Source organism: Metopolophium dirhodum, chromosome 1 (assembly GCF_019925205.1).
Source record: "Metopolophium dirhodum isolate CAU chromosome 1, ASM1992520v1, whole genome shotgun sequence".
In the NCBI taxonomy this organism is placed as follows: Eukaryota; Metazoa; Arthropoda; class Insecta; order Hemiptera; family Aphididae; genus Metopolophium; species Metopolophium dirhodum.
Genome location: NC_083560.1, coordinates 3,423,938 through 3,451,619, shown reverse-complemented (window position 1 = coordinate 3,451,619; position 27,682 = coordinate 3,423,938). Strand labels below are relative to the sequence as shown.

The following is a 27,682-nucleotide window of genomic DNA, read 5'->3' as shown; positions in this document are numbered from 1 at the left end:
ATTTTCGATTCCGATAACAATTCAGGAATAAAAGTAATCACTCTATCAGCAAAAAGAAAAAAGTTCGGTTTAAAAATAAAATTTAATTAAAATTAATTATGATTAATGACTTACTGATTGCACATTTGTACATAATAGGTCTATTATCTCTAGGTTTATGATTGTAAAATATATACATAATAATTGAATCATATGAATTGAATATCGTTCAAAGAAAATTATAACTGTATATACAATGATAAAAAAAAGTAACATTATTTGTAACGCACTACTTAATTAATGAAAAAATAATATAGTATGATAAAAATAATTTTAGGTACCTAACGCAATTGTAATTTGAATAAAAATTTCAATGATTTGCCTGAAAGAACGATACTAAAGATTGGCACTTAGGTGGGTACTTTTTATAGATTTTTTTTTTTGTATTATACTATATATACTTTTATATCGCAGCTGTCGACAATTAATAAATAAATTTAAGATAATAAGGATCAATAGGGAATACAAATAAGTTCCTCACACGGTCCCAGTGTCGTACCTCTTAACCAAATCATAGTTCGGTATTACTAGGTACCTAAACTTATAAAAAAAATAATAATATACGTGATCGCAAAACGTTTCCAATTCTATACTATTAATACTTTTCAAATCACAATAAAATAAATAAAATTGTTGATCGATAAATGTTAAGAACAAATATTTAATTTTCTTAACATTTGGTTTTCAAACGACTCTAGAACATAAACGTGGCTTTATGCCCAAACTTTTTTTTCCAGTAAATTGTTATGAATTTTTAACTATACCTCAAATAATTTGCAATTTTTTTCGATTATAACAAATTTTAAAAAATTTAAACAAATTGTGACTATATAATATTTTTAATTGTTCATTTGCTGTAATGACTAATTAATAAACATTATGTATACATCATGTATTAAACGATAATGCTTTTTACTCAAGAATAAAATTATGTTTGATTATATATACGAAAAAACTAAAACGTCAAAAATGACAATTAATATCCAAAAACCAGCACAAAAAGAGACAAAATAATTTGACATTATACCTATCATCATGTCTAGTGAATGGAGATATTGATGAAAATTGAATATCTCTATAGTTAATCATTTTCATAAAACGTCAGAAAAATAAACTTTTGAGGCGTCAAAGTACTAACTAGTTACAATTTTCTACCAAAAACCTCCCACGTAATTAGAGTTTAAAACGTTTTTTCTAGGTACAATAAAATGTGTTTTCAGAAATAAAAATATAAAAAATACACACACATGACATGTACATAAAACTAATTCAAAAGTATAGTAACCATTTCTAATCAAACATTTTAGCCTATTGTCAATATTAAAAGGTATTAACTATAGAAACTTGAAACATTCCACTGTATTACTTAACTTATCATTTTCTATACACAATATTTTTAAAATATTTCGACTAATTTTAAAGTATTTGTAAGCATTTTGCAGTTTTTGATTTTTTTCTATAAATATTAATAAAATAGTTGTATGATTGGTCAAAAAGCTTAAAATTTATAATACAAATTTCCTTATAAGTTGTATACTTTAAAACCCTATATTATGTAGGTACTGTGTACTTGTGTAGGTATACTTGATATATATGTATATTTAAACATGCATAGATTAATTTATTCAATTTTCGTAAAATAAGTTTAACTGTTGCTATTTGAGTTAAGCTTCATGACCTAAGGGTAAAATCCACCGAGTGACCCTCTTATAAATTAGATAATATGTAAACGAAAATAACAATTTTAGTTATTATTTTGTAATTATAAAAAATCTTAATATAGTAGCCTTAATATTGTAGCCTGTAGGAATTTGAAACTTTTCACCATTACGTTTTTACGTACTTATTATTTTCCATAAACGATAAAATATTCAAAATATTTTAACAAATTTTAAGCCATTTAGGTATACCACGCCATCAGATTTCTAAATTCTAAATGAACCTCACATAAACAATTAATGTATATCTTTAGAAATATAGGATGCCATGCAGTTTCCTAGTTGAAATCATTTAATTCAATTTAAGCACATCCATTGTACATACGGTGAGGACAATGAGTAACTAAAAATCTACCATTATACAACAAAACGACTTCCTCATTTTCTATATTTACACTGAAATGAACAGAAAAATATTCTCCTCCGGGATTAAAATAAAAAATGTAGGTTTACTGTCATCCAAAAAACTAAAAACCTCAAAAACTTCAGAATTTTAGTAATGTTATTTGTTATAAAATTGTAACTGTTATTTTAAAGCAGTTTTTTTGTCCATGTGTAGATACATATAAATATTACTTAACCCTCCACCAATAGGCAATAATTGTACCAGATTTTCATTTCCGTCCATGCATTATGTGCGTACTATAAGACAGAGAAAACCGGAGTGCGTGTGTGGTATTCTATTAAGGGGTATGAATAGCATTGAAAAATTCTATGAAAATGTACTTTCGTATTTCCAATAATATGGTTTATTGAGCGGTTTGAGAGTAAATACACCCATTATCAATATTGTAGAAGAAAAGTTAATTTATTCCTGTTTAAAAGTCAATTTTAAATATTTTAATTACTAAACTCCATAATTTAAATTGAAAAAGTAAAATATCACAAGTTTTTAGAGTTAAATAGGTATTGAACTTTGAAAATAAAATATCGAAAATCGACTCCTATACAAGCCTAGATAAACTTCTTCTCTTCAATTTGTATAATAAGTGTTCATACTGTAATGTCACTCAGTAAGCTATATTATTGGAAATACAAAACTAAGTTTCAGTGTTTCACACAAATTCACATTTGTAATAATAAATAGCGTGTAAAATGCTGTGTAACTGACATGTGTGTGCACGTGCGGGTGCGCTTCGCTATTTATTTACACACAGTCACTCACACTAATGATCACTTACTACGCACACATTTACACAACCTTCAAGGGATGGTAACCTTCAATAATTTATGTTAATAATTTGTCTTTTACTAAACATTTCTAATAGAGATAAAATATTGTTTTGATAAATGATATAATAATCAAGTAGAATATGTGGTTGACCTTTGGAATTTATTTTAAAATTATTTTCCCAGCTTCAACTTGCTGACGAAAATATGATTGGTACCTAATATGATATTATAATATAATTTTTTTGGTAAACTCGACATTGACGATGTTGAATCTAATTTACAGATGGAAGTCATAGAATTTCAAAACAACGATATTCTTAAAATGCTTTTAAAGAAAGTAATGACCTAAAAATATTTTATTCAAGTATTTCTGAAATAGATTTTAAAGGCATCAAAAGTTTTGCTAAAATAATGATAACTGCTTTCGGTAGCACATATAATTGTGAGCAGACATTCTCAATACTTAAATTTCGAAAAAATAAATATTGTTCACGATTAAGCGATGAACACTTGAATGCTGTTTTAAGGATATCAACATCCAATATAAAAGCGGATATAAACGAATTGGCAGGAAAAATTCAACCTCAAAATTCACACTAGTAACTTAATATTTGTATACTAAAATGCATTCAAGAATTAATTAATAATTATTTTTAAACTTCTAAATTTTCTCTACTAATGTATTTAATTAAGAATTAGTTAATAAGGACAACCGCAATGTTGAACTCATAATATGTATGTTGCTATCTGTAAATATATTAATAATTATATGTTAAAATTATATTTTTAATATTTTAATTTTGTTTGCGGCCCTCCATAAAAAACTGAAACAAATTATGGCCCGTGTAGGTAAAAAGGTTGCCGACCACTGGCCTAATAGATCGATCGGTCATCGGCGTGTTGGAAATAGAACACGTCGTCGTTCAAGCAGAATAAATTCATATAATATTATAGGTATCACGCATGCGATAGACGAAGACGACAAACCATCTCAACACAAACATCGCTTTATCGTCAGTTTAGTGTGCGCAGTCCACACAGTGGCGGTGAATCTTCCGCCTCCGCCTATGACTACTCTGCTCCGTGAACACTCCGCGCCCAGAACACGTCGTCACTCGTCAGTCGTCACACGTTAGTCCCCGCCAGCAGTACGGAGGGGTGCCTCCTTCCCGCCTCGTCGTCACTTGCTTACTACAGAGTACAGAACTACAGACCGTCAACAACAGTTTCGTTTTTGCCGTTCGACGTTATAAGTACCAATATCGAAAATCCTTATGCCGTTCGGGCTCTCGTCGTAAACCGTCGGCGCCGCGTCACCATCATCGTTGTTACAGAAATCATCAGTCGCTTTCTAGTTTCGACCGCAGCAATTCGTGTTAGACACCTTCCACCCGCCCTCGCGTGATCTGTTAGTCCTGAAAAATGTCTAAGGTCTCTAACTACGTCAAGGCACTCAACGGCAGCGTTGACGACGAGCTCAAGGAACAATTTTCCAAGGTAACTTACAAACGACGACGCTGCCTGTACCTACCTACTCGAATGTCGTACATTATATTTTATTTAATATTAGGTATAAGGTATTTGTGTTGTGCCTTACTGGCTTTTCTCCCAACGATATAGTACCCAAGCGATAGATTATCTTTGTCACTCGTTGTCATACCTGCCGACGTCTTCCCCGCGGAGGCTTAAGATTTCAACATTTGAATGGTACCAGCGCGTACACAAAAAAATATAGGGGAGGGGGGGTGTTAGGTTGTACATTTTTGTACATGATATATACATAATATACATTTTCGTATATAATCTAACCTAACAAGAAGTTTACACAATTTCAATTAGAGTACTATTTATTTCTCATAAAAACGTCATTATTAAAAAAAAAATTTAAATAATCTTTAAAAATATGTATTTTTATAATATAAACTCTAATTTTCGAGGTAGTCTTGCAAATATGTTGATGACTTCGCCAATATCAATGTCGTAATTTCTATAAATATTCATGAACGCTAATCCTGTCAGTCGGTCTTGTCCAATACTATTTCTTAAATAGGTTTTCAGTCTCCGCAATGTTGAAAATGAACACTCTGCAGTAACAGTCGTTACAGGCAAAGTAGCTTATATTGTTAAAAGACACTTTATATTCTGATAGAAATCGCTAGACATTTGACTTAAGGTAGTTAATGAACATTTTGGATGATGATCATCAGATACATTTTGCCACTGTGTTTGCCAGATTTTAATCTCGGTATCAAAATGAGGTAATAATGGTTTGTAAAACAGTGCACATTCCGTAAATTTGTTTAAATATGCAGTATTTTGAGTTATGTACTTAGGAATTAATGATTGTAAAGTGGACATTACACGATGATGTTTGGGAAAACTTTCTTCTAGTTGAAGAATAAAATGATCCAATAATGGAAAAAAAATAGTACGTTTATAGTATTGTTCTGGTGAATCGGCTGGCGTGTTATCTCGAAAGTTTTCTGACCTGAGCAAGCTTTGTCAAACTTACACTTAAACTCGCGAACGCCAAATACACGTTTAAGGTCAAAGACGACAAGACGAGTGTCAAACATATACTAAATTGACAAAAGACATTTCAGATTTTATATTATATTACTATTACCATTTAGTATAAAATATATGCAACCACAAATATTCACATTCAAATATTGTGATGCTAGAGTTGACATGAATGTGATTATTAATATTTTATGATCTGAAATGTCCAATTTATGATAAGTTATCAAACTGATTGTAACTACTTTATAATTACGTGTAATTATAAATTAATTTTGTTTCAAATTACATTACTCAGGATGGAGGGGTATTCATATCTTAACTGTATAGACTATAAACTGATAAAATAAAATAAAGTTCTATTTAGAATAATTATTTATATTTTTTAATTTACGTGTTCACTGTACAGATAAAATAATGAAATGTTATCTTCCTTTCGTATGAGTCATTTAATAATACATCAACACCAAATTTGTAATAAGTAGTTAATAATTAAATTTATTAGATAAATATAAAATATTTATCTATAAAAATGAGTTATGGCTAGGGCTCCAATTTCAATTCAAAATGCAATTTTTGTAGGTACTCTAAAAAATGGATTACAAGGACAACTTTTGATTCATATAACATGAAATTATTAAATAATAAAATAAAACTCAAAATAAAATTTACCCAGGAAGGATTGGTTGTACTAAACACAAATTTGCTATGTTGCGTTTGGACCACAGACAATATTTGTTACATTATGTTATTGAATAACTTAAGATGACATTATCTCCCATATGTGTTATCTCCGTCTTACTAACACATAGGTAACATACCAAATTTTACGTTTAGATGAGTCCGTTTTACTGTTATTTTCAATATTAGAGCGAATCGACCTAAAAATTAAAAGGTTAAAATCAAATTTAAAGGTAAAAACCCAGGGCCCCCACAATAGGTTTATTTTTGATATTTAATTTTAAAGCAAATTATAAGCATTTTAAAGATTTACATTGTTTTAAATGTCTAACCTTTAAATTTGATAATAATATGTCAATTTCAGCTTAATCCAGGACTTACAAACGTAATCATAACGTTATGTTTGACGAAAAACGATTGTAATTTGTAAACGTAATTTTAACGGAAAGCGATAAAAAAAAGAATATAACAAACTATATTATAAACCATTAAACAATACATAACGCAAAACGAAATATTTTTAAATCTATTTATTTAAAAGGTCTATTGGTTTTGTAGAAACATTTATTTCATGCAAACAATCTAAAAATCGATTATATTATATTCCGTATCTGGGCCATTACCCACATTAGTTATTATTTTTAAATTTAATAGGTATTTACACAATTTTAAATAACTATAAACGCAAAACTTGTATATCGTTTTAGTTCTAAATAACAATAATCACAAAACTTAGATAACGTTTTAATTCATATAAAGATAAACGCAAAACTTGGATAATGTTTTGATTCAGAATTAAAATAAACGCAAACATTGTGTAACGTTTTAATTGCAAATAACATAAAACAGAATTTTTTTCAAATACAAGCCCTGGCTTAAACACTAATAGAATCTATTAGAATTTATTAGAGAGCCTTGATATATAAGAAAGTGGCCAACTGGTATAATCCCCTCGATCATAATAGATATTAATAGTCCAAACAATTGCCTGGTAATTTTAAAATTTAAAAGGCATATACAAGTAAATTAAATGTTGAACAGTCAGTGATTTGTACTCATTTACCCATAACTGGTGTAGTGGTGTAACCCATATAACCATATTTTTTAGCTAAATCCTAAAATCACTGTATCTCTTCATCTTTATTTAAGAATAAAAAAGAAATACTGACTTAATTCTTATAGATTTAACTCAATTTAAGAAATAAAATACTAAATAATTTAAAATGTTATCATATTTATTAACATCAATAAACCTTGCATATTTTCTTTATAGAGTAAAAGTTATTAACTTCATGTCTATATATTTATTTTGATATATATATATTATCTACCATTTTACAAATTATCTAAGATCAATATTAATATTGTTATTACTCTCGATGGGCAATATTACTTAATAATTTGGGATCCTATTCCTATTAATTTTCATAATTTTATTTTCCTATGAACCCACCCCCCAGCTAAATGTTTATATGTATGGCAGCTGCCATACATAAACATGGACTTCGGCGCCACTGTGATATTACTAAGTATATTTGATGATATTAAGATGAATAAAGTAATTTATAATATACAACCTATTTACGTGGAATCTTGTTTTAAATTTTCAATCCTTTTATAACTATAAAAGTTGAACATTTTATACATTTTTAACTACAAAATAATTATGAAATTTTAAATTTGATAAATTTTGTCAAAATTCGAACTTTAAATGCTTATAAAAAAAATTTGTACTTATGTATTTTTAATATTTTTCAACGCATTGTAACATTATATCAGGAGCCTTGCATTCAATTTTCACGCTTTTTTACCCAACAAATAAAATTTAATTGTTATTTATACAAAAAATAACTAAAAAAATTAAAAACTGACAATGTCCGTAAACAGCTCAAAAAGAGTCAAATTATTTTCAAAATTTTAATCGTGTATAGAAAATGCTAATATAATAAATTTGTACCAAACACTCAGTGCAATTTTCAAGTATCTACAGTCATTCGTATTTTAATTACAATAAAATAAGAAAATCGTTACATGAGAAATCGAGTGAATATCAAATGTTGTAATAATATGAATTTCAAACCTCATAAAAATTTAATTTGATTTTTTAAAGATATTTTTTTGTTGATAAAGGTAGATAAACTTATAAGGATGCTTGTATTACATTTTAAATCTTATATTTAAATAGTTAAATTTTTATGAATTTCTAACTCAAAATAATTTGCACAATATGATTTTTACATTTTTTGTCAAAATCCGAACTTTAAATGCTTATCAAAAAAAAATTGTGACAAGGTATTTTTAATATTTTTCACTGTCATTGTAACAATATATTAGAAGTCTTGTACTAAATTTTCTAATTTTTTGACCCAACGAATACAATTTCATTGATATTTATAGAGAAAAAACCTAAAAAAATTGGAAACTGAATATGTCCGTAAACCGCTCAAAACAAGTCAAAAATGCAAAAAATATTTTGAAAAGCTTATCGTGTATAAAAAATGCTAATATTCATTGAACATTTTTGTGTCTACGGTCATTTGTTTTTGAGTTACACCAAAAACCAAAATCGATTTTGTCGATAACCATTTTTCCTTAAGTTTTCTTTTGTTTTTGATGCTGCTTTTGAAAACTACTGGGGAATTTTTACTTTTGCCCCTTCAAAATCCAATCTAGATTCATTTTCCTATTAGAAAAGATACTGTTGAAGAAAATCTAAGCATTTTAACTATCCTAAAAGGCAAGGCTGGGAATTAACGAGTTAATAAGTTAAAAGTTAAGATATTTTTAACTTATTAATTTAACTTACTAGTTGGCTGTTTTAATTAACTTAACTTTAACCTAACTCATTTGTATCTACGTTAACTTAAAATCAACTTATATTTTTTTTTTAATAATCCCAATTAAGTTAATTTTGAATTTTCATATTATCCAAATATTATTTATACAAGTAGTTATAAGTTCGTAAAATATAATACTATTAGAAAAAAAGATACATTTACGAAAAATTTCGTATTTATTTTTATAGATAAAAACTAATAATGTCGTATTAACTAATTAGGTACTAATTAATAATAATATACGTAGGGGTAACAATGTACCCATGTTTATTTAAACTCCCACGTTATAAAGACATCAATATATACGAGCCCTTGAAGCCCCGATTCATAGCCCCTACTTACTAAGTACTCATTAGTTATTACTTATTATTTATAAATATTTTATAGGTACCTACAATTATTATTGTATGATATTCATGAATGATAAATTTTGACTATTTCGATTTGTACATTATTGAAGTAAATCTTCTATACGCGCGCTGGGAGTAACTTTTCAAGGCCGCGACACACGAGCCATAAGACGAAAATCCGTCACGATTTATAATACAAGGCTACATATATATATATATATATATTTGTAATATGTATAGCTATATAGTTCACGATCTCCGCTTTATGCCGTGCTTTGCCCCGTGCTTTGCTAACGCCGCGAAACTGCTATTCAGGTTTTCACCATCGACAGGAGGTGTCTCGTCATCATGGTGCAAGTTTGATCGGCGGAGATGGGGCGTAATGTAAAGTGCTTATCTGTACACGTCGACGTGTGCCTGTATATATATATCTCATCCCATTTTACCTGGTTCACTTACATAACCAGTAGCACTTTATTTTTATCGGTGTACCGCCGCGCCGCTGACTATCTGTATAATATTAATGTTCTATTTTTGGGTGCGTATCGTTCCACCACAGCTGTGCGGTCGTTCCCCATATTATTTTGTTTATTAAATTCTGATAGTATCAACGTTCTACGTACATCATTATTATTATCGTATTGCATATTTATTTAGTTTATTCCTGATCATGCTCATATAGCCCATCAGTCGAGATTTTGTTTTGTTCGCCTGGTATACTGTCTGACGACAATTTTCCCGTCCACGTATAGATTCACGCGCGTGCAATTTAGTTTTTTATTAATGTTTTATTTTTGCAACAATGATTTTTTTGTACTTTACACGTAGTCGAATCCCGGTTGGTAGACTGACCAAAAATTAATGATCCATGTTAGGCCCGTACACACACCGACGGTTAGTTATAAGTTTGCCATACGTTGTAGCCCGCGGTGATTATCGTCACCCACAATGTAGGTTGTCGCACATCGGTGCCGTCGTTTGTACGTCCCGTGCACGTATGGGGGGTCGTCAGGAGTATTTGTGCCTACTTAGTAGGAGCGTAAAATGATTACTTGGTGTGGTGCCTAACACTATATCCATTTTATTTTATTAATGGTTATCGAGTTGTGGTTTCAGTCTCGACGATTGTCGCGTTTTCGTATTATTCCGTACTAACGACTCTGATTGTTGTCGTTCAACACGAATAATTATTTTTGTATTCTCCTAGTACTGTATGAGTACAACTATTATTCGTTAATCATTATTCGTGTAGTATTGAGTTATTTTCGTACTCTTTAGTTATTATTTTTTATTATACTATTCATTTGAATTATGCACATACATTCTAATATATCCCGCGCCACGGTGATTTTCAAAATTTTCAACATGCCTCCTGTTGTCACAACGTCTATTGATACTGGAACCACTGAGACTGTAAAGATGATCTCTAGTGAATCCACATCCAAGCCGAGCACCCCCAATCAAACGATTCAGAATATGTTTAAGCAGTTACTGGCAAGTCAACGGTCCAATGAAGCCGGAATCCAGGCTATGAGGGAGGATATGACTGCGCGGTGGGATGAATGTTTGGAGAGGTGGCAGTCAGTTGATACACGATTCACAAAATTAGAAGATGACATGGCCCGTTCTGAACATCAAACGGTTAAACTGAACGAAACTATCGGACGCAACACCAACCGTATAATCTCGCTGGAGGACGATGTTCGTACAATCCGGAGTGATTTGAACCGTTTTGTCGAACAACCAAATCCAACACCACCCGCCAATGAGACAGCTGGGTTACCAACGCACACCCCAGCACCGCCAGATATGTCCCAAGGTTTTCAATCATTTAAGGGGAACACCATACCTACATCATCAACAATGAATCCCGTGGGTAATTATACAATGTTGAATATCACAGGTCATTCGTCATTTTTTGGGTCTCAAGAACGCCTCAACGATGCTGTGTCGGAATTCTCAGGACAAACCCGTTCCATCCATCCAGAACGTTTTATCCGCCAGCTAGATGTATATTTTGAGAATGTTCCAATGTCAGCAGACCAACAATTAATTTCTGCACAACGTAGACTTAATGGGGATGCTCGTCTGTGGTTCGATTCACTAATCCCCATCCCTCCGAGCTACGGTGATTTCCGAATATTATTCCGTCAACGTTTTTGGTCCGATGCGACTCAACGTAAGACTCGCAACAAGGTGTTTCGGCCATTTCAATACACGAGATACGATGGTCTCGCAACGCACGCCATGCAATGGATTGCCGGGGCAAAGTATCTGTCACCATCCATTGACCCAATTGATTTGGTTTCGACAATAATACAACACTATCCGATTCCCCTTAGTATGGCCCTACGAGGACGTGGACCACGTGATACAAACGAATTGTTAGCTGTTTTGACTGAATTCGAAGAGTCCACATCGTTCTGCGAGCCACGTCAGGATGATCACCGACCACATCACAACAATATTCAACCCAATCAACAAAACAAACGGAGGGCACAGGACAACCGACAAGGCTATCGTGGAGGGTACAATCGAGGGCAGCCACCGAGGAATCAGTCTGCTACTACCGCCGCCCCGCTCATTCATCAATTAAATGTGTCGGGAAACGAGGAAGCTTCTCGCCAGTGATTGCAGCACGTGACGAGAGCCAAAACCCATCTGTCTGCAACCAACCATTTTCGTCTCCCATTGATTTTCCTGAACGCACTGTGAAACGTCCTGAGCTTCACGTCGAAATTTTCGGAATAAGTACGTCCGCACTGTTGGATTCTGGTGCGTCCATATCTGCGGTCTCCGAACAATTTTTCACGACCCTGAAGAGTCAAACTAACACCGCATCGAAACTGTCTACGCTTCCCGTAACGGGGGTCACTATTTCCACCGCCATCCAAGGTCGAAGTAAGAAGATCACCCGGCAAGTGTATGTACCACTAAGTGTGTTTGGACATGAAGCTCCAGGGATTTTTCTGGTTATTCCCCATCTGTCCACTGAAATGATTCTCGGCGATGACTGGCTTATCTCTGGTCGATCTCTGGTCGGAATGGCGAAACGGTGTTCCATTTCGGGAACTCGACCTGGTGGGTTACATAATTCAAAACGACACCGTATTGTGATATCGTCTCACCATGCCTCAATTATAAGCCCGCTTATTGAACTCATCTAAAAAGATTGTACTTGGCGTTTTGGGTATGAAGAGCTGAAGCTATTTAATGCGGTCCATGAATCATTCACAGAACAATATCTGTCACATCCACATTTCGACCAGAGGTTTTACCTTCAGACTGATGCGAGTAAAGTTGGACTCGGTGCTGAGCTGTTTCAAATCTCTCCAAAAGGACCGACGTACCATATCTTTTGCTAGCCGCACGTTAAACACCGCTGAGCGTAATTACTCCATAACAGAATTGGAATTGTTATCTATAGTCTTTGCTTGTGAGAAGTTTCGGGTATTCATCCTAGGATACCCAGTCACTGTCCTGACTGATCATAAGCCTTAACTTTTTTATTCCAATGTCGCCTGCGAAACGCTCGATTAACTCGATGGGCGTTACACCTTCAAGAGTTCAATCTACAAGTAAAACACATCCCCGGCTCAGATAATGTTATTGATGCTCTATCCAGAAGTTCTGCCGGACGAGAGGAGGTGGAGAAGGTGATATCCAGTTGTCCATATGTTTTAACAATCACGTCAAAAAAGGTTCAAGCCGAGTTTGAGCGTCAAATATCGTCTTTCAAATCAATTTGCTTGTCCCAGAAGGGAGGACCCTAACCTTGATAGACTTCAACAGTTACTGAAAGACCCCCAGAGTCAGCAGACCCCGTATCTCGAACACTATAGCTTAGTAGAGGGGGTACTGTTTTATCGATGACACAAGTCTACTGATCAATGGCTGGTTTACATCCCCATCAACGGGGTAGACGAACTGATCACTCAGGTGCATCGTCATTTTGGCCATGTCGGACCAAAGAAGTGCATACTCGCCATACGTGATTTCTGTTTTTTCAAAAGCTTTCAGTCACGTATCCGAGAAGTAGTCCGAAGTTGTGTGTTGTGTCAGAAGACTAAAGCGTCTACAGTCCGTATAGAAGGGGAAATGCGATCTGTTCTGGCCGATGTCCCACTCGGGCGAGTATTAGTCGATCTATATGGCCCTCTCCCTCCGGGTTGGAACCAAGTCCGATATATTTTTGTCATACTAGATAACTTCTCCCGATTTGTCCGTCTATACCCAATGAAGAAGGCCACCGCTGTCGCGGTAACCAATCGTATGATTGATGATTATATATCCACATACGGTAAACCCCGATGCCTCGTATCCGATCATGGTGTACAGTTCCGGAGCAACGTGTGGCAGAATCGGTTGTTAGCCCTCGCCCCTCGGTGTACCGCCAACAATGACGTCTGTGTACCATCCCCAGTCCAATCCAGCTGAGAGAGTTATGAGAGAACTCGGACGCATGTTCCGGGCGTACTGCCACGAAAACCATACAGAGTGGCCACGGTACGTATCGTACATTGAATGGGTGTTAAACAACACAGTCCATGAGTCAACAGGCCACACCCCACAAGAGCTTTTTCTTTCCGTCAAACAATATAACCCATTCGGAAATATCGTTTCGTTTCCTCTTCGTCTTCCTCTAGCACAGAGAACTAAACTGACCATGGCCCGAGAGATCCAGCTCACCCATTCTGAAAGAAGAAAACACCGCCATGACAAGCCGGGCGTACCCCTATTATTTGTCATCGGTACCCGCGCGTTGGTGAAAACGCATCGCCTAAATTCCTCCGTCGACAAATGTATACAGAAATTCTTCTTGCTATACGAAGGGCCCTACGTGATCACCAGCCGTCGTCAAGACAATGCATATACCTGGCAGATCCAAACACCAACAGAACTATTGGGACTTACAATATTATTCACCTCCGTCCGTTCTACGAACCGATCAGTTCACCATTGCAGCAGGCTGAAGTCATTGTTAGCACTCAGGTATCATAAGAATGGATCGAACACATCTCCCGTATGAAATTCCTGTCAATTATTATTACCGATTATTATTTAAGTTTGCGTTCAAACATCGTCATCCATGAAAGCTCTCTCCGGTGTAGCGAACTTTCATGGGGGGGTTTCTGTGAGGTCCAACGCAAACCAATATTATTATAATTTATAATTGTACTAGAAGGTGCCGTAGGAGCGCGACATGTGACAAGGCATACTATTCCGCGCGCCTCAGTCTCCGCCGATCCAATACTGAACCATCGTTCCGGCAGTCGCGCACACGCTCCCCTCCTAGTACCCACGGATCAGAGTACCGGCCACTCATGTTAGCTGTACGTATGTGACCCCCCCCCCCCTCACCTGTCGTTTTTACGTGCCACCCAAGATCGCAAAGTACTGACCGACACCAGCAAAAGCCACCACTAACTTTTTTCGCGTCTCAGCTCCCGGTACCATGAGCGAGTAGCAAGCGTTTTGCTGATGCGCCGAAGAGCGGTACAGGACACACACTATTTTACTGGTAACGTTTTTGGTACATCATTTTATTATTCTCACCGTGGCCGGTACTTTTAGGGTATTATTACTATGCTATTATATTATTATTACTATACTATTATATTATTATTATTATACTTATGTATTATGGTACATTATTGTTGTCCTCCCGCCAGGGGCGTAGCCAGTAGGTAGGCCTGGTAGGCCTGGGCCTACCCAGATTTTCTCTAGAAAAATACCAATAATATTAAAAATAATAATATATTCAGACACTTATACACGTTTTTACAACAGTTTTTACATAAATGTATAATATTATTATAACACTATAATAATTTGTCTGTATCAAGACGGCGACATCATTAAAATGTCATAAGGACTATCGCACTAATCGATAGACGATACGTAAAAATAATATTGAAAAATAGGTAATCGATAAAATCGTTGCTTACAAAATTCTCGAGATAAAGTTTTGTTGGAAATTTAGTTTCACGATTAAACTCATAAACATTTTAAGCATTTACCTAGTATCTACCTATAATTATTAATATTGAGCGATTCGCAATCTCGAATGGTTGTTGTCGTTACAGTGAACATTTAATAAATAATATGAAACGGTTTTTGATTCCTAATAAACTTAAATCAAATGATGTCACTGAAAATGTTTCAAGTGTTTTGGATCCATCGAAAATTTATTTTCCTTGTACATCTACTACAGTAGTTGAATCAATAAAACCAGATTCGAAACAAACAAATTCCGATGAACTTTTAAAATTGAACGTTCTTGATTTAAGTTCAACTTGTGACGAAAGTGCCGTACAACCTGTTATTAATTTTTCTCGTACAGTTATTTATGGAAAACATCGATGTTTTCAAAGCAGTTGGTATAGTAAATATCCTTGGTTGGAATATTCAATTACGCTAAATGCTGTTTTTTGTTATTACTGTCGTCATTTTCCTCCTCACCTAACGGTTTCTCAGTCTCATACTGAAAAAGATGCTTTAATTAATCGTGGATATTCTGATTGGAAAAATATTAGTCACCTGACAAAAAAACATGAAAATACTAGTTCTCACAAAAATGCTGTAATAAAATACAACTCATGGCTGTCAACGAAAAAAACCGGCTCAGTTTCATCTCAAATTAACCAACAAGTTAAGGACCAAATTATAAATAATAGAGAAACATTAACAAGTATAATACGATGCATTTTGTATTGTTCTCGACAAGACATCGGAATACGAGAACATAAAAAAATCAATTCTACCGAAGATAATCCAAATTGGCCTTGTCATGACGTAAACGAAGGTAATTTTTTAGAAATGATTAAATTACTTTCATTAGAAAATGAAAATTTTAAAACTAATTTTAAATCATTACCAAAAAATAGTAAATATATGTCACCTGATATACAAAATGATTTAATTAAAGCTGCATCGAATCTTACATTACGTAAAATAGTAAAAGAAGTTAATCTCGGGAGCAACATTTTTAATCTAATTGTTGATGAGGCTAGAGATGAATCGAAAATTGAACAAATGAGCGTTTGTATAAGATATGTATACGATTCAAAAATAAAAGAAAGATTTTTAGGATTCATTGAATTAAATGCCCAAGCGTTGTGTAACGGATTGATATTATTTTTAAATAACACGGGTTTAGACATTGGTAAATGTGTTAGTCAATCATATGATGGTGCTTCAGTTATGTCGGGAGAATTTTCAAGAGAATGTGTTCAAACAAAAATAAGAACTTTAGCAAAAAATCTATACCCATATATACATTGCCATGCTCACAGGCTAAATCTAGTTCTTGTTAATGTTACACAAAATGTTCAAGAAGTAGGCGAAATAATAGGCTTATTAGAAGCTGTTTTTGCATTTCAATCAGTATCTACTCTTCGTCATCATGCTTTTTTCAAGAAACAAATTTCAAAATCCCACAGCACTGTGATACTAGATGGGTCTCAAAATATAAAAGTATACAATTTTTCAAAACTCATTTTGGTAGTATTTTAAAAGTTCTTAATACATTTAAAGAAAGTTCTAAAAAACGAGAGGCTGCAGAGGCAAAGGGATTGATTTTACAGTTTGCCAAGTTTGAAGTTATTGTAAGTTACAAGTTTACGAGTATATAAATTAATATTTATAATTGTATTTTGTAAAAATATTAGTATTTAGGTACTTAAATAAAAATTGAATCTTTTGAAACTATATGCTTATTTTTTGGTTCAATTTGTTTTAATTTTTAAGTAATTAATTATTCATTTATTTATTAGAATAATCATTGAAAACTGAAATAATAGTAAGCTAATAAAAAAAATCAGGAAAAGTCCCCATTACCGTCGGCAAGTAAAGTTTTATAATGGGCCTACCCAAAAAAAAAATCCTAGCTACGCCCCTGCCTCCCACCGGTAAACCGCTCCGTCGGAGCCGTGTGGTGAGTAATGTTTATATTTTATTTGGTAAAATGCATTATTATTATTAAAATGCATTCTTATTATTATTTTTATAATTTACTTTGACCGAGTTTTATGCCTTCGGCTTTCTCGGCACCAACTTAAATCCTGAATTTGTTCAAATATCTTATATATATATATATATATATTTTCCCCAAATTGAGGTGTTATTATTTCACCGTCGGTCACCTTTCCTATTACTGGGTCAAATGTATTAATAATCTACTAACGTAGAATCTTCTTTTAAATTTTCAATCATTTGTAATGAAAGATGAACAATTTATAAATTTTTATTTACAAAATCATTTTAAATTTTAAATTTTATAAATTTTTTCAAAATTTGAACTTTAAATGCTTTTAAAAAAAATTGTGAATATGTATTTTTAATATTTTTCATCTGTCATTGTAACAATGTATTAGAAATCTCGTATTAAATATTCAAGCTTTTTGAACAAATAAAATTTAATTCACATTTTTAGAAAAAAAACTAAAACAATTGGAATTTGAAAATATCTGTAAACCGCTTAAAACAAGTCAAAATATTTTGTCGTGTATAAAAAAATAATATAATACAAATATTCAGTGAAATTTCCATGTATCTACGGTTGTTTGTTTTAGAGTTACGCCAACCAAAATCCAATTTTGCGTAAAAATTACTGTTTTTTCTCATTGTTTGTTTTGTTTTTCGCTGCTCTTAATCTCTAACCTAACCTATAACATTTAAAATTCCATACAAAACTTTTCAATTACCTACATAAAATATGTTAACATTTTTTTAATGTCTAATTACTTCTCTACTATTTTCAAATATGTTTAATTTTATAATTACATAAAAAACAGTTTGTATTGAATAAAAGAATTTATTTTTTTTTAGATTGATAAAAATGGAGATGGAACTGTTAACCTTTCAGAACTACAACAGGCCCTAGATTTATGTGGTTTTAAGTTACCTGCATGGAAAGTTCGAAAAATTATTGAAGATTATGATGGTAAAAGAACTGAAACAAAAGAAAAACTTGTATTTTCAGAATTTAAAAAGGTTGAATATTTTACATACTTATCTAACATCTAAACAAACTCAAAGTTATAAACATTTAACATAATATACTTTTTAGCTATGTTCAGACTTAAAAGCAGGAGAAGTTGCTAGCTCATTTAAACAAGTTGTTTCTAAAAAAGAAAACTTAGAAACTTTAGGTGGTATGTCTGATGCATCAAGTGAAGGAACAACACATTCTGTACGTTTAGAAGAACAGCTTGCATTTTCTGATTGGATCAATACTAGCTTGAGTAATGATCCTGACCTTAAGCATTTACTTCCAATAGAAAGTAAAGGGAAAAATTTGTATGAAAAGGTCATAGATGGAATATTGCTCTGGTAAACAGATTTTAAACTTAAAACCAACAATTATTGTATTATTTATGTTGGTAATTTTGTATGTATAATTATACATAATATATCATAATTGTTTAAAATCTTTTTTTTAGCAAAATTATTAATCATTCTTGTCCTGATACAATTGACGAAAGGGCAATTAATAAAGAAACAAATAAAAGCAACCTTACTGTTTACAAAAAATTAGAAAATTTAACACTAGCACTAGTTTCTAGTCAATCTATTGGTTGTAATATTGTGAATATTGACGCTCATGATCTTGCTAAAGGAAAACCACATTTAGTCCTTGGTTTACTCTGGCAAATTATTAGGGTAAATATATTTTTGTCAGTAAAACAATTAAAAAAACCTAATTTCATTTTATAATTTAATTTAAATTATTTAGAAAGGATTGTTTAATCAAATTACTCTTGAAAACTGTCCTGGGTTAGCTGCATTGTTACAAGATGGAGAAAAAATTGAAGAGCTTATAAAACTGTCACCAGAAGCTATACTTCTTGGATGGGTTAACTACCATTTGAATCGTTCTGGAGTCTCAAGGTAGGTATAAAATGATATTTAGTTTTATTAAGTAAAGATAATTGTAAAATATTTTGCTAATTTCAGACAATGCCATAATTTTCAAAATGATATAACTGATTCCGAAATATACACATACCTTATGAAGCAAATTGCACCACTTGATTCGGATGTTGATATGTCTGCGTTAATGGTAATTACTAATTATGAATAACTTTTACATTTTTGTTTCCTGAGGATCTAGGAATAAATAAAAGTAAATGTGTGTAAGAAACATAATATTCTTTTATTGATCAATATTTAAAATAATTAAAATTGAACACAATAATGTTGTATTTTATTATTTTAGCTTTGACCTTTGACTAATCAAATATTATTATAATTGGAAATTTCTTATTGATTTTAGTAATTGATAGTTTATTTTTTAAATGTTATTCAATAAATATATATTTTGGTTTTTATAAGTATGTTTTTAATAGTGTTCCTTATTTCATATGTACTTGCTTTCACGTTTTCACGTGAAATTAATGTTTAATTTTTAAGACCTATTACTTAAAATTTTCCGTGAATTTATAATATTACTCACGTATTTACGTCTTTACTTACTTATTTTTCTATTTTTATTCGTAGGTTAAAGATGATTTTACTCATATTAATAATTTAGATTAATTTAATAATCAATAACATAAACTATAAAGTATAACTACTTAGGTCAAGTAATATAATATCTGACCACCTTCTAAAAATCATTAGTTAACAATTATTTCATTTTGTAAAATAATAAATGTTTTTATATAAATAATATAAATGCTCAGTTAATATCAATTAAAAATTATTCTTAGAATAACGAATTCACGTGAATATGATTCTGATAGTGTTTTAGCATTTATTAATTCACATATTTTATAAATATTAATCATACGTGTTCACGATATCCGTGTACACTTATGTTTGTATTCACTAAAAGTAAGACCCCTAGTTATTAACTATGTTTTATTTTTGATTAATTAACCAACATTTTCATCGAGTATATAAATCTTTGGATAATTAAATTACATTTATTGTCTATAAAGGAACCGGATTTGAACAAAAGAGCAGGTATAATGTTGCAGCAAGCAGCTAAGTTAGGTTGTCGAAGTTTTGTTACACCCGTTGATGTCGTGAATGGTGTATACAAATTAAATCTTGCATTTGTTGCTAATTTGTTTAACAATCATCCAGGATTAGACAAACCCGAAGTAGAAATTTCAAGATTAGAATCAATTGAAGAAACAAGAGAAGAAAAAAGTTAGTTTTTATTTTTTTAATGAGATTCATATTTGAAACTCAGGTCTATATACTAGGTGATTAATTTAACATAGGACACTTATTATTCAAAAAGTATTATTTTTTTTGAAAATATTTTTTTAAACGGTTTCAAGTGGTTACAAAATAACGGGATTATTAAAAAATTATATTTTTATCCTTATAAATTGTCTAAGTTTTTTACTATTTTGAATTACAACATACAGTTTTAATTTCATCTTCAAAAGCAGAATATTTTTCCGAGTATTTTGATACTTTATGGGTTTTAAGTATTTAAAGTTTAGAAGAATAGAGTAGTGGACCAACATTTTGCAGGGTCCTCGCCTACCATTCCACTCCGCTCATCTAAACACTCAATGCTAAGAACCAGGGGCCGGAATTATATTCTTTTAAAATAGCCAAAATAAGATGCTAATATTCTCTAAAAAAGTTGAAAATATTCTTTAAAAATCATAGTAATATATGTAAAAAATATGCTTTTTTATTAAAATATTCTCTTGAACTAAAAATATGCATTTATATGCAAAATAATTAAAAACATTATACTAAAAAACTGAAATAAATAGATACATACTTAACATGTTAAGAAAAAAGAACGAGTCGGATGATTTGACTTTAATATTCCAACAAATAAATTCGCCACATAACGGCCATTTATATTCATTGTCTCATCAACAGAAAACTAAATATTATTATCGCTTATTTCATTTTTTTTTATATTGGATAAAGTCTTATCATAACAATGTGATAGATAATTTTTTCTTAAGAGACTTTCAGCGGGTTTATGTTTGACAGTAAATTTCTCTAAAAATGCTCGAAATTGTAGATTTTGCAATTTATACAATATCATATCACTATTATCGAACATATAATTTATATTGTTTACGCGACTGCAACAAAAAATATCAAACATCTATAAAAATGAATCGATACATTCTCTAATATTCTTTATTATACGAAATATTCTTTTATTTTAAAATATTCCCAAATATGCAAAAAAAACTTTTTCTATTAACTCATTATATTAACAGGTGCATCTGTTTCATGATTTGTAAAGATTTCGAACCCCCATCTGACTGCATAGACTCAAAAAAAATATGCAAAAGAATAATATAATTCCGGCCCCTACTAATAACTCATAAGCTACTCTTCCTAATTTTGATTTTCATGTATCTAAATACTGAGAAAAATATTCTGCTTTGAAATGTGAAATTAAAACTGTATGTTGTCCTTGTCATTCAAAAAAGTAAAAACTTCAAAAATGTTAAGGATAAAAATATTTAAAAATCTATATATTTTTTAAAAATATTGTTTTTAGAGACTAGAAATAAAGTATTTTTTTTTAACATTTATTCTTTTTGAAATGATGAGTAAAACGATTATAATGATAACAAAATCACCCGGTATATGTTGATTAGTTTTTTTATTTCATTTTCGTATGTGTAATAAATTCTCTAATTTTTGATTATAGCATACAGAAATTGGATGAATTCTATGGGTGTTACACCTCATGTTAATTGGCTTTATTCAGATTTGGCAGATGGTCTCATAATTTTTCAATTGTATGATATTATTAAACCAGGAATTGTTAATTGGTCCAAAGTACACAGGTAAAAAAATTATAATTTGAACTTCGCTTGAAATCTTAAAATGAAACTAATAAATTGTTATACATTTCAAATTCACATAAGAGGAAGTTAGCGCACAATAAGTTTATTCTCTGTGAATCATGCATAACATGGCAAATTTGCATTGAACCAAACCGTTCTTGTTATTTTAGAGTGAATTGACCTATTATCCAACTCAAAGTTAAACACATTTTTTGTGTTTATTGGCTTTTTTAAAATATTTCAATTTTGATGAAAGTTATGAGTGTAAAACTGTAAAATATTACAATCAAAAAGTGCTAATATATCGCTGAAAATGTTTAATATCTTAATAATACCAATATACAAATACAAATTATGTTATTAACTTAAGTTTTGATAATAGATTAATTCAATCTTAATATTAAAGATAACGATACAGTTCTCAGTAATTACGTTCTGCTGAACGCTAATTTGATGTGAAATGTCAGAGAGAAAACAAATTGTGTAATGACATCCTTTGTTTTTGTACAATTATAATATAGTATGAGTAATTCAAACATCAATATGTTTATAATGTAGAAAATTTTCTAAACTGCGAACATTTATGGAAAAATTGGAAAATTGCAACTATGCTGTTGAGTTGGGTCGTCAATTAAAGTTTTCGTTAGTTGGTATTGCTGGACAAGATTTAAATAATGGAAATGCAACACTTACATTAGGTGAGCAAAATAAATAAATAATTTTTGGTACAGTAAAAAATAGAAATGGGTCAAAGTTATTAACATTGTGACATATTTAATATTTTTTGCAATTATACCATAATTTTAACTGTTTAGGGTAACGTCATTGATATTAAAATACATAGATAAGCCATTGTGTTGTTAATATTGGAAACAGCGCTAATTACATTCGAATTCGACTGCTTTCAATATTAACAATACTATGCCTTATCTGTATATTATTTTCAATGGTAACGGTAATGTATATCTGCCGAGATCGATATAATTAATAAAATAATTGTTCACCGTTTTTTATTTAAAATTTAACTATTTAATATGGAGCATAACTAGGTATAAGCTAATGATTAAACAATTTTGTCTGTTTTGTATTATAGCTTTAATTTGGCAATTAATGCGTGCATATACTTTATCAGTCTTAACTCAACTTGCTAAATTTGGAAGTCTGACGATTGAAAAAGAAATTGTTACCTGGGTGAACAACAAGTTACAAAATGCCAATAAATCTTCAACTTTAAGAGGATTCCAAGATCATGCATTAGCTGATGGGCGAATTATTATTGATTTAATTGATGCAATAAAACCAGGCACCATCAATTATAATGCAGTTAAAGAGTGTGGTGATGCCGAGGTAATATTATTAATAAAATAAATTATCAAAAAAATAATAACAATTATCAAAAATTGCTTTTGAATATTTGAATATTTGATTAGTAACTAAATTGAATTATTTTTTTAGGATAATTTAGCTAATGCTAAGTATGCAATATCAATGGCCAGAAAGACGGGTGCCAGAGTGTATGCTTTACCAGAAGATATTACTGAAGTAAAACCAAAAATGGTAATGACTCTCTTTGCGTGTCTTATGGCTATAGATTATGTTCCTTACATGGCCGTAACTGGAAAATCAGACTCGTAACCAAATTATGTATTATTATTCTTGGAAATTTTCATTTCCAGTTTAGAACATATATACATAAATGTGAGTCAGCTAATTATTCTGAGTCAATGATTAAAGCCAATTTTACAATTTGCTTATTTTTGTAAGTTCATGAATTTGTAATAAACATATTAATTATAATAATTGTTACATAAATGTTATTTTATACGGATTTTTTTTTAATCGATCGAATGGTAAAACCTAATACCCTAGTTGTTCTGCCATAAATACGTAATTATATTACAATTATCTAAGTCTGTATTACAGAAAGATGTTGGCCTACATATTGTGTAAGTGTGTGTGACTTGTGCGTATTCGGTATTATATTACTTTGATATTTTTCTCTTTAAGAGGACGCCATACCACTCGTAATTTGGTTGTAAAAACTGTTTCGCGTGGGACAACTTTTATCGTATCATATTTATAATATAATAAACAAAAGCGTACAACACATAGAAAAGAATTTTATCTATGTCGTAGTATTTTTATTATTTGGTTAACATAAATATACGATTAAAGTTATCGGTTTGAGAACATTACGTTTCTTGTGTTTTTCAATTAATTATTAAAACTTATTGGGTAGTGCTAACACTTGACGCTATGACGCAGATGAAGTTTTTCCTTATAGGGATGTAAAATGTTGGTAGTTTTTATGTTATTATTGAGGGAGTAAATTTGTTCCGCGAAAAATAGTTTTTAACATGTGAAATTATTGTAAAATAATTTTTCTAATATAATTATTATCGAATTATTCCCTGATGGCGCAAAACGGCAAAACGCAGCTACCCCCACTCCATTGAAGCACTCGCGTTTCTCGTTATCGGATCGCGACTTATATAAACTGTGACAAAAATAAAAATTTCCGATAATCAGAAATTGATAGACATAATACTATATTGAATAATGAATAATATCGTTATTTTTAACACCGACTGATCAATAGATCAAAACTCTCACCTAGTTCCAGATTATCTAGAAAGTTCAAATTTGGCATGAATATAGATAAGTAGGTGAATACACAAGGGCGTCCGCAGGAATTTGTCAAGGGGAGAGCAAAATATTTTCTTTTAAATTTTTTGTCTCACTTTCCTATTAGTTATAAAGTATTTTTGTGAAATTACGTTTTCTTTTATATAGACAAGGAATGTAAAAATATTTATGAATTATTATTATTAGATAGTTAGTTAAAACTTAATCTTACAGCATTCATTTTAATTAGTTGTTATGTAATTTTAAATTATCAAGTACATTTTTATTAAAAAAATAAAATGTTACCGATGATTTTATAATTTTAGATAATTTAGAAAATTAAATATTTTTAACTTATTCAGTCATTGATACCACAAACTTGAACAGTTGAAACTATTGTGTAGGTATGCCATATGCGAACATTTAATTTTTTATCAAAAAAGTAAAAACTGCAGTATTGCACTTGGTCCCACCACTACATCTAATAATCTATAAAAGCAACATTCTTAGTTCTGACGTTCATAATCGAGTGTAATAAAAATCACTCTGTAATAAAAAAAAAATAATGTTTTTAATTTTAACTTAAAAAAATTTTATTTTGCGATATTTTATATTACAACGGTAACGATTGAAGTTAGGATTACGATGCACTTTGCATTGTTTTCCAAATCTAGCAATACTTGTTGTATAACATACCGACATGGAATTTTTTGCATCTAAAGATTTTTGGAGGATTTTGAAGTTTTTTAAATTTAAATTTAAAATTTGCACATGTTTTTACATGGTTTTTATAATAAATATTTGATCTAAAGTCTAAACTTATGGATATAGTAAAAAAAAAATATAACCTTTCAGATTAAATAAGTAGGTTGTTCAAATTCAAATTACAAGTTCTATCTGTAAAACTGTTACACAATCATTGAAAAGTTTAAAATGTATATTATAATTCATACTGAATTTATATCTTTAATATTAAAAAAAATAATAATTTAGTGCACTATTTACAATATTGTTTGGGCATTTTTAAGTTTTTTTAGAACATTATAATCATCAATTATAATTGATAATGATCAACCCAGAGAAAGCCAAGGGGGCAACTGCCCCTACTTGCCCCCCTTGATCAGTAATGCACTTTACTTACAGGTTACAAGGTATAAAAATAAAATTCAACTCTAGATCACGACACGGTCTAGTGGAAAGTGGAAATCCGGCTTAATAGCAATAACTATATTTTGAGGTAACCTTCAATATAATATTATCTCATTAAGATTTATAATATAAATCTTAATTCGTGATACAGAGTGTAACACGAAGACCTGACAAATAAAATAACTTTTGTTTTATTCAATATTTTACTTTCAATAACAGAGCCGTAACGACAAGGGCGTCCATTAGGGGGGCAAGGGGGACATGCCCCTCTGGCTTTCCGTGCCTATTATACTATTATATACATTTTACAAAATATTATATTATAATCGATACATTGAATAAAGAAAATTGATAATTGTATTAGTGTTCATTACTAACTTCGTGTTCTATATAATCACAGAAATTAGTTTTACCCATCGATAATATTATATTGATATAAGAAAAATATGTTGATGATTTTATCACGGAATTCAATGATTTGAACGACAGGTATATTATCATCATAGACATTAAACTTAATAATAAATATAATATAATTTATTCTCTGGATTATGCATGCTTAGTATAGGTACGTAGACAGAAAATTCAAGATTTAAATTTAGTTTAAAATGTATTGTTGACGAATTTTCCAAAAATAAACGTAACTTATAGTTCTTGTTTTAACATTTAATCATCTTTAGTTATATGTTTTTTACTTTTTAAGTATTTACCTAGTAATTACATTAATTAAATAATTAAATGCATTATTTATGTTATATATTTTAGATTTTATTAGAAATTAAACTACCTACTGTTATTTATTTTATAAATAATTATATATATAAGATAAATTGATAAATACTATTGTACGAGTACAGTCATATAATATTATGCTGTGTAAACTTACATATTATAGCAGTTAACAGGTTAATAGAAAGGTCAATATTATTGTAAAATAAAGTTTCATCATCTGGATTTCTGAAGACGAAAGTCATTGCGTGTAGCGTAACATTGTTTATTTTTTTTAACACTGAAATAAAACAGCCAATTCGTAAATCTGGTTTATCAAAAAATATTGATTGTAAAAATTTTTATTTAGGTAAATCATATTATGTAGTTTATTTTTTTTACAAGATTTTGAAATCTCATTGTTTTTGTCAAGTAGAGTTGATCCAGTCGTACCTAATAAAAAGAGTTTTAAATTCAAAAAGTACAAACAATATTTTATGAGCATTTTTTAAGTAAGTATACTTGTTAAAATGTAAATATTTTTTTGAAAAGTTATTTTTTCAAATTAATGAGTTGCTTCAAAAAAAAATTCCGTTTTAAAAAATAAAAATAAAAAAAATCGGCTAAGTGGATGTTGCTCTGCTGTACAGTAGGTTACAAATGGGTAAATGTATAAAGGATTGTTTAAACTTGAATTCAATGATAATATAATATAATTTTATAAGAAAAACGATTCTGAGCGAAGACGGTTTGTCAGTCTGGATATTTTATATTATTTGTAATTATTTATGTGTTGTGAGTTTTGATGGTATTCTTAAATATAGGTAATATTTTCTATAACATTTAATACTAAAAAATTTTCTATAAGCGATAAGAATTACTTCTTGAAATCGACTTTCCCACAAGTTTGAAATTATCCTCTAAATTCCTAAAAATGACATATTAAAAATAAGTATTTAAAAATTATCGTATTTTAATTTTTGGAGAAGTTAAGATCAAAAAATTAAAATATGAGAAAGTCGATTTCAAGTAGACTTGACGACAAATTTAAATCTGTTTTTAGAATTCTTATCGTTTCGTTAGATCAATTGGTATGT

The 27,682-nt window shown here is 30.5% G+C and overlaps 1 protein-coding gene across 1 annotated transcript; it reads left to right on the top strand.

The window, feature by feature from the left end:
- Positions 1-4,352: 4,352 nt before the first annotated feature.
- LOC132935910 (plastin-1-like) lies at positions 4,353-23,784 on the top strand. Its single transcript, XM_061002548.1, has 11 exons — positions 4,353-4,427; positions 18,148-18,312; positions 18,389-18,651; positions 18,762-18,981; positions 19,055-19,209; positions 19,276-19,381; positions 20,262-20,475; positions 21,965-22,103; positions 22,662-22,801; positions 23,197-23,450; positions 23,559-23,784. The coding sequence occupies exons 1-11, from the start codon at positions 4,353-4,355 to the stop codon at positions 23,736-23,738; spliced, it is 1,911 nt and encodes a 636-aa protein (XP_060858531.1). The 3' UTR covers positions 23,739-23,784.
- The last annotated feature ends 3,898 nt before the right edge of the window (positions 23,785-27,682 follow it).

What these genes read in the sequence shown, in the direction of transcription:
- LOC132935910 (XM_061002548.1), top strand. Translation starts at nt 4,353, where the DNA reads ATGTCTAAGGTCTCTAACTACGTCAAGGCACTCAACGGCAGCGTTGAC. An exon ending in ATAGATGGAATATTGCTCTG is followed by an intron (nt 18,652 to 18,761) that starts GTAAACAGATTT and finishes TCTTTTTTTTAG; the next exon opens with CAAAATTATTAATCATTCTT. An exon ending in TTGATATGTCTGCGTTAATG is followed by an intron (nt 19,382 to 20,261) that starts GTAATTACTAAT and finishes TTGTCTATAAAG; the next exon opens with GAACCGGATTTGAACAAAAG.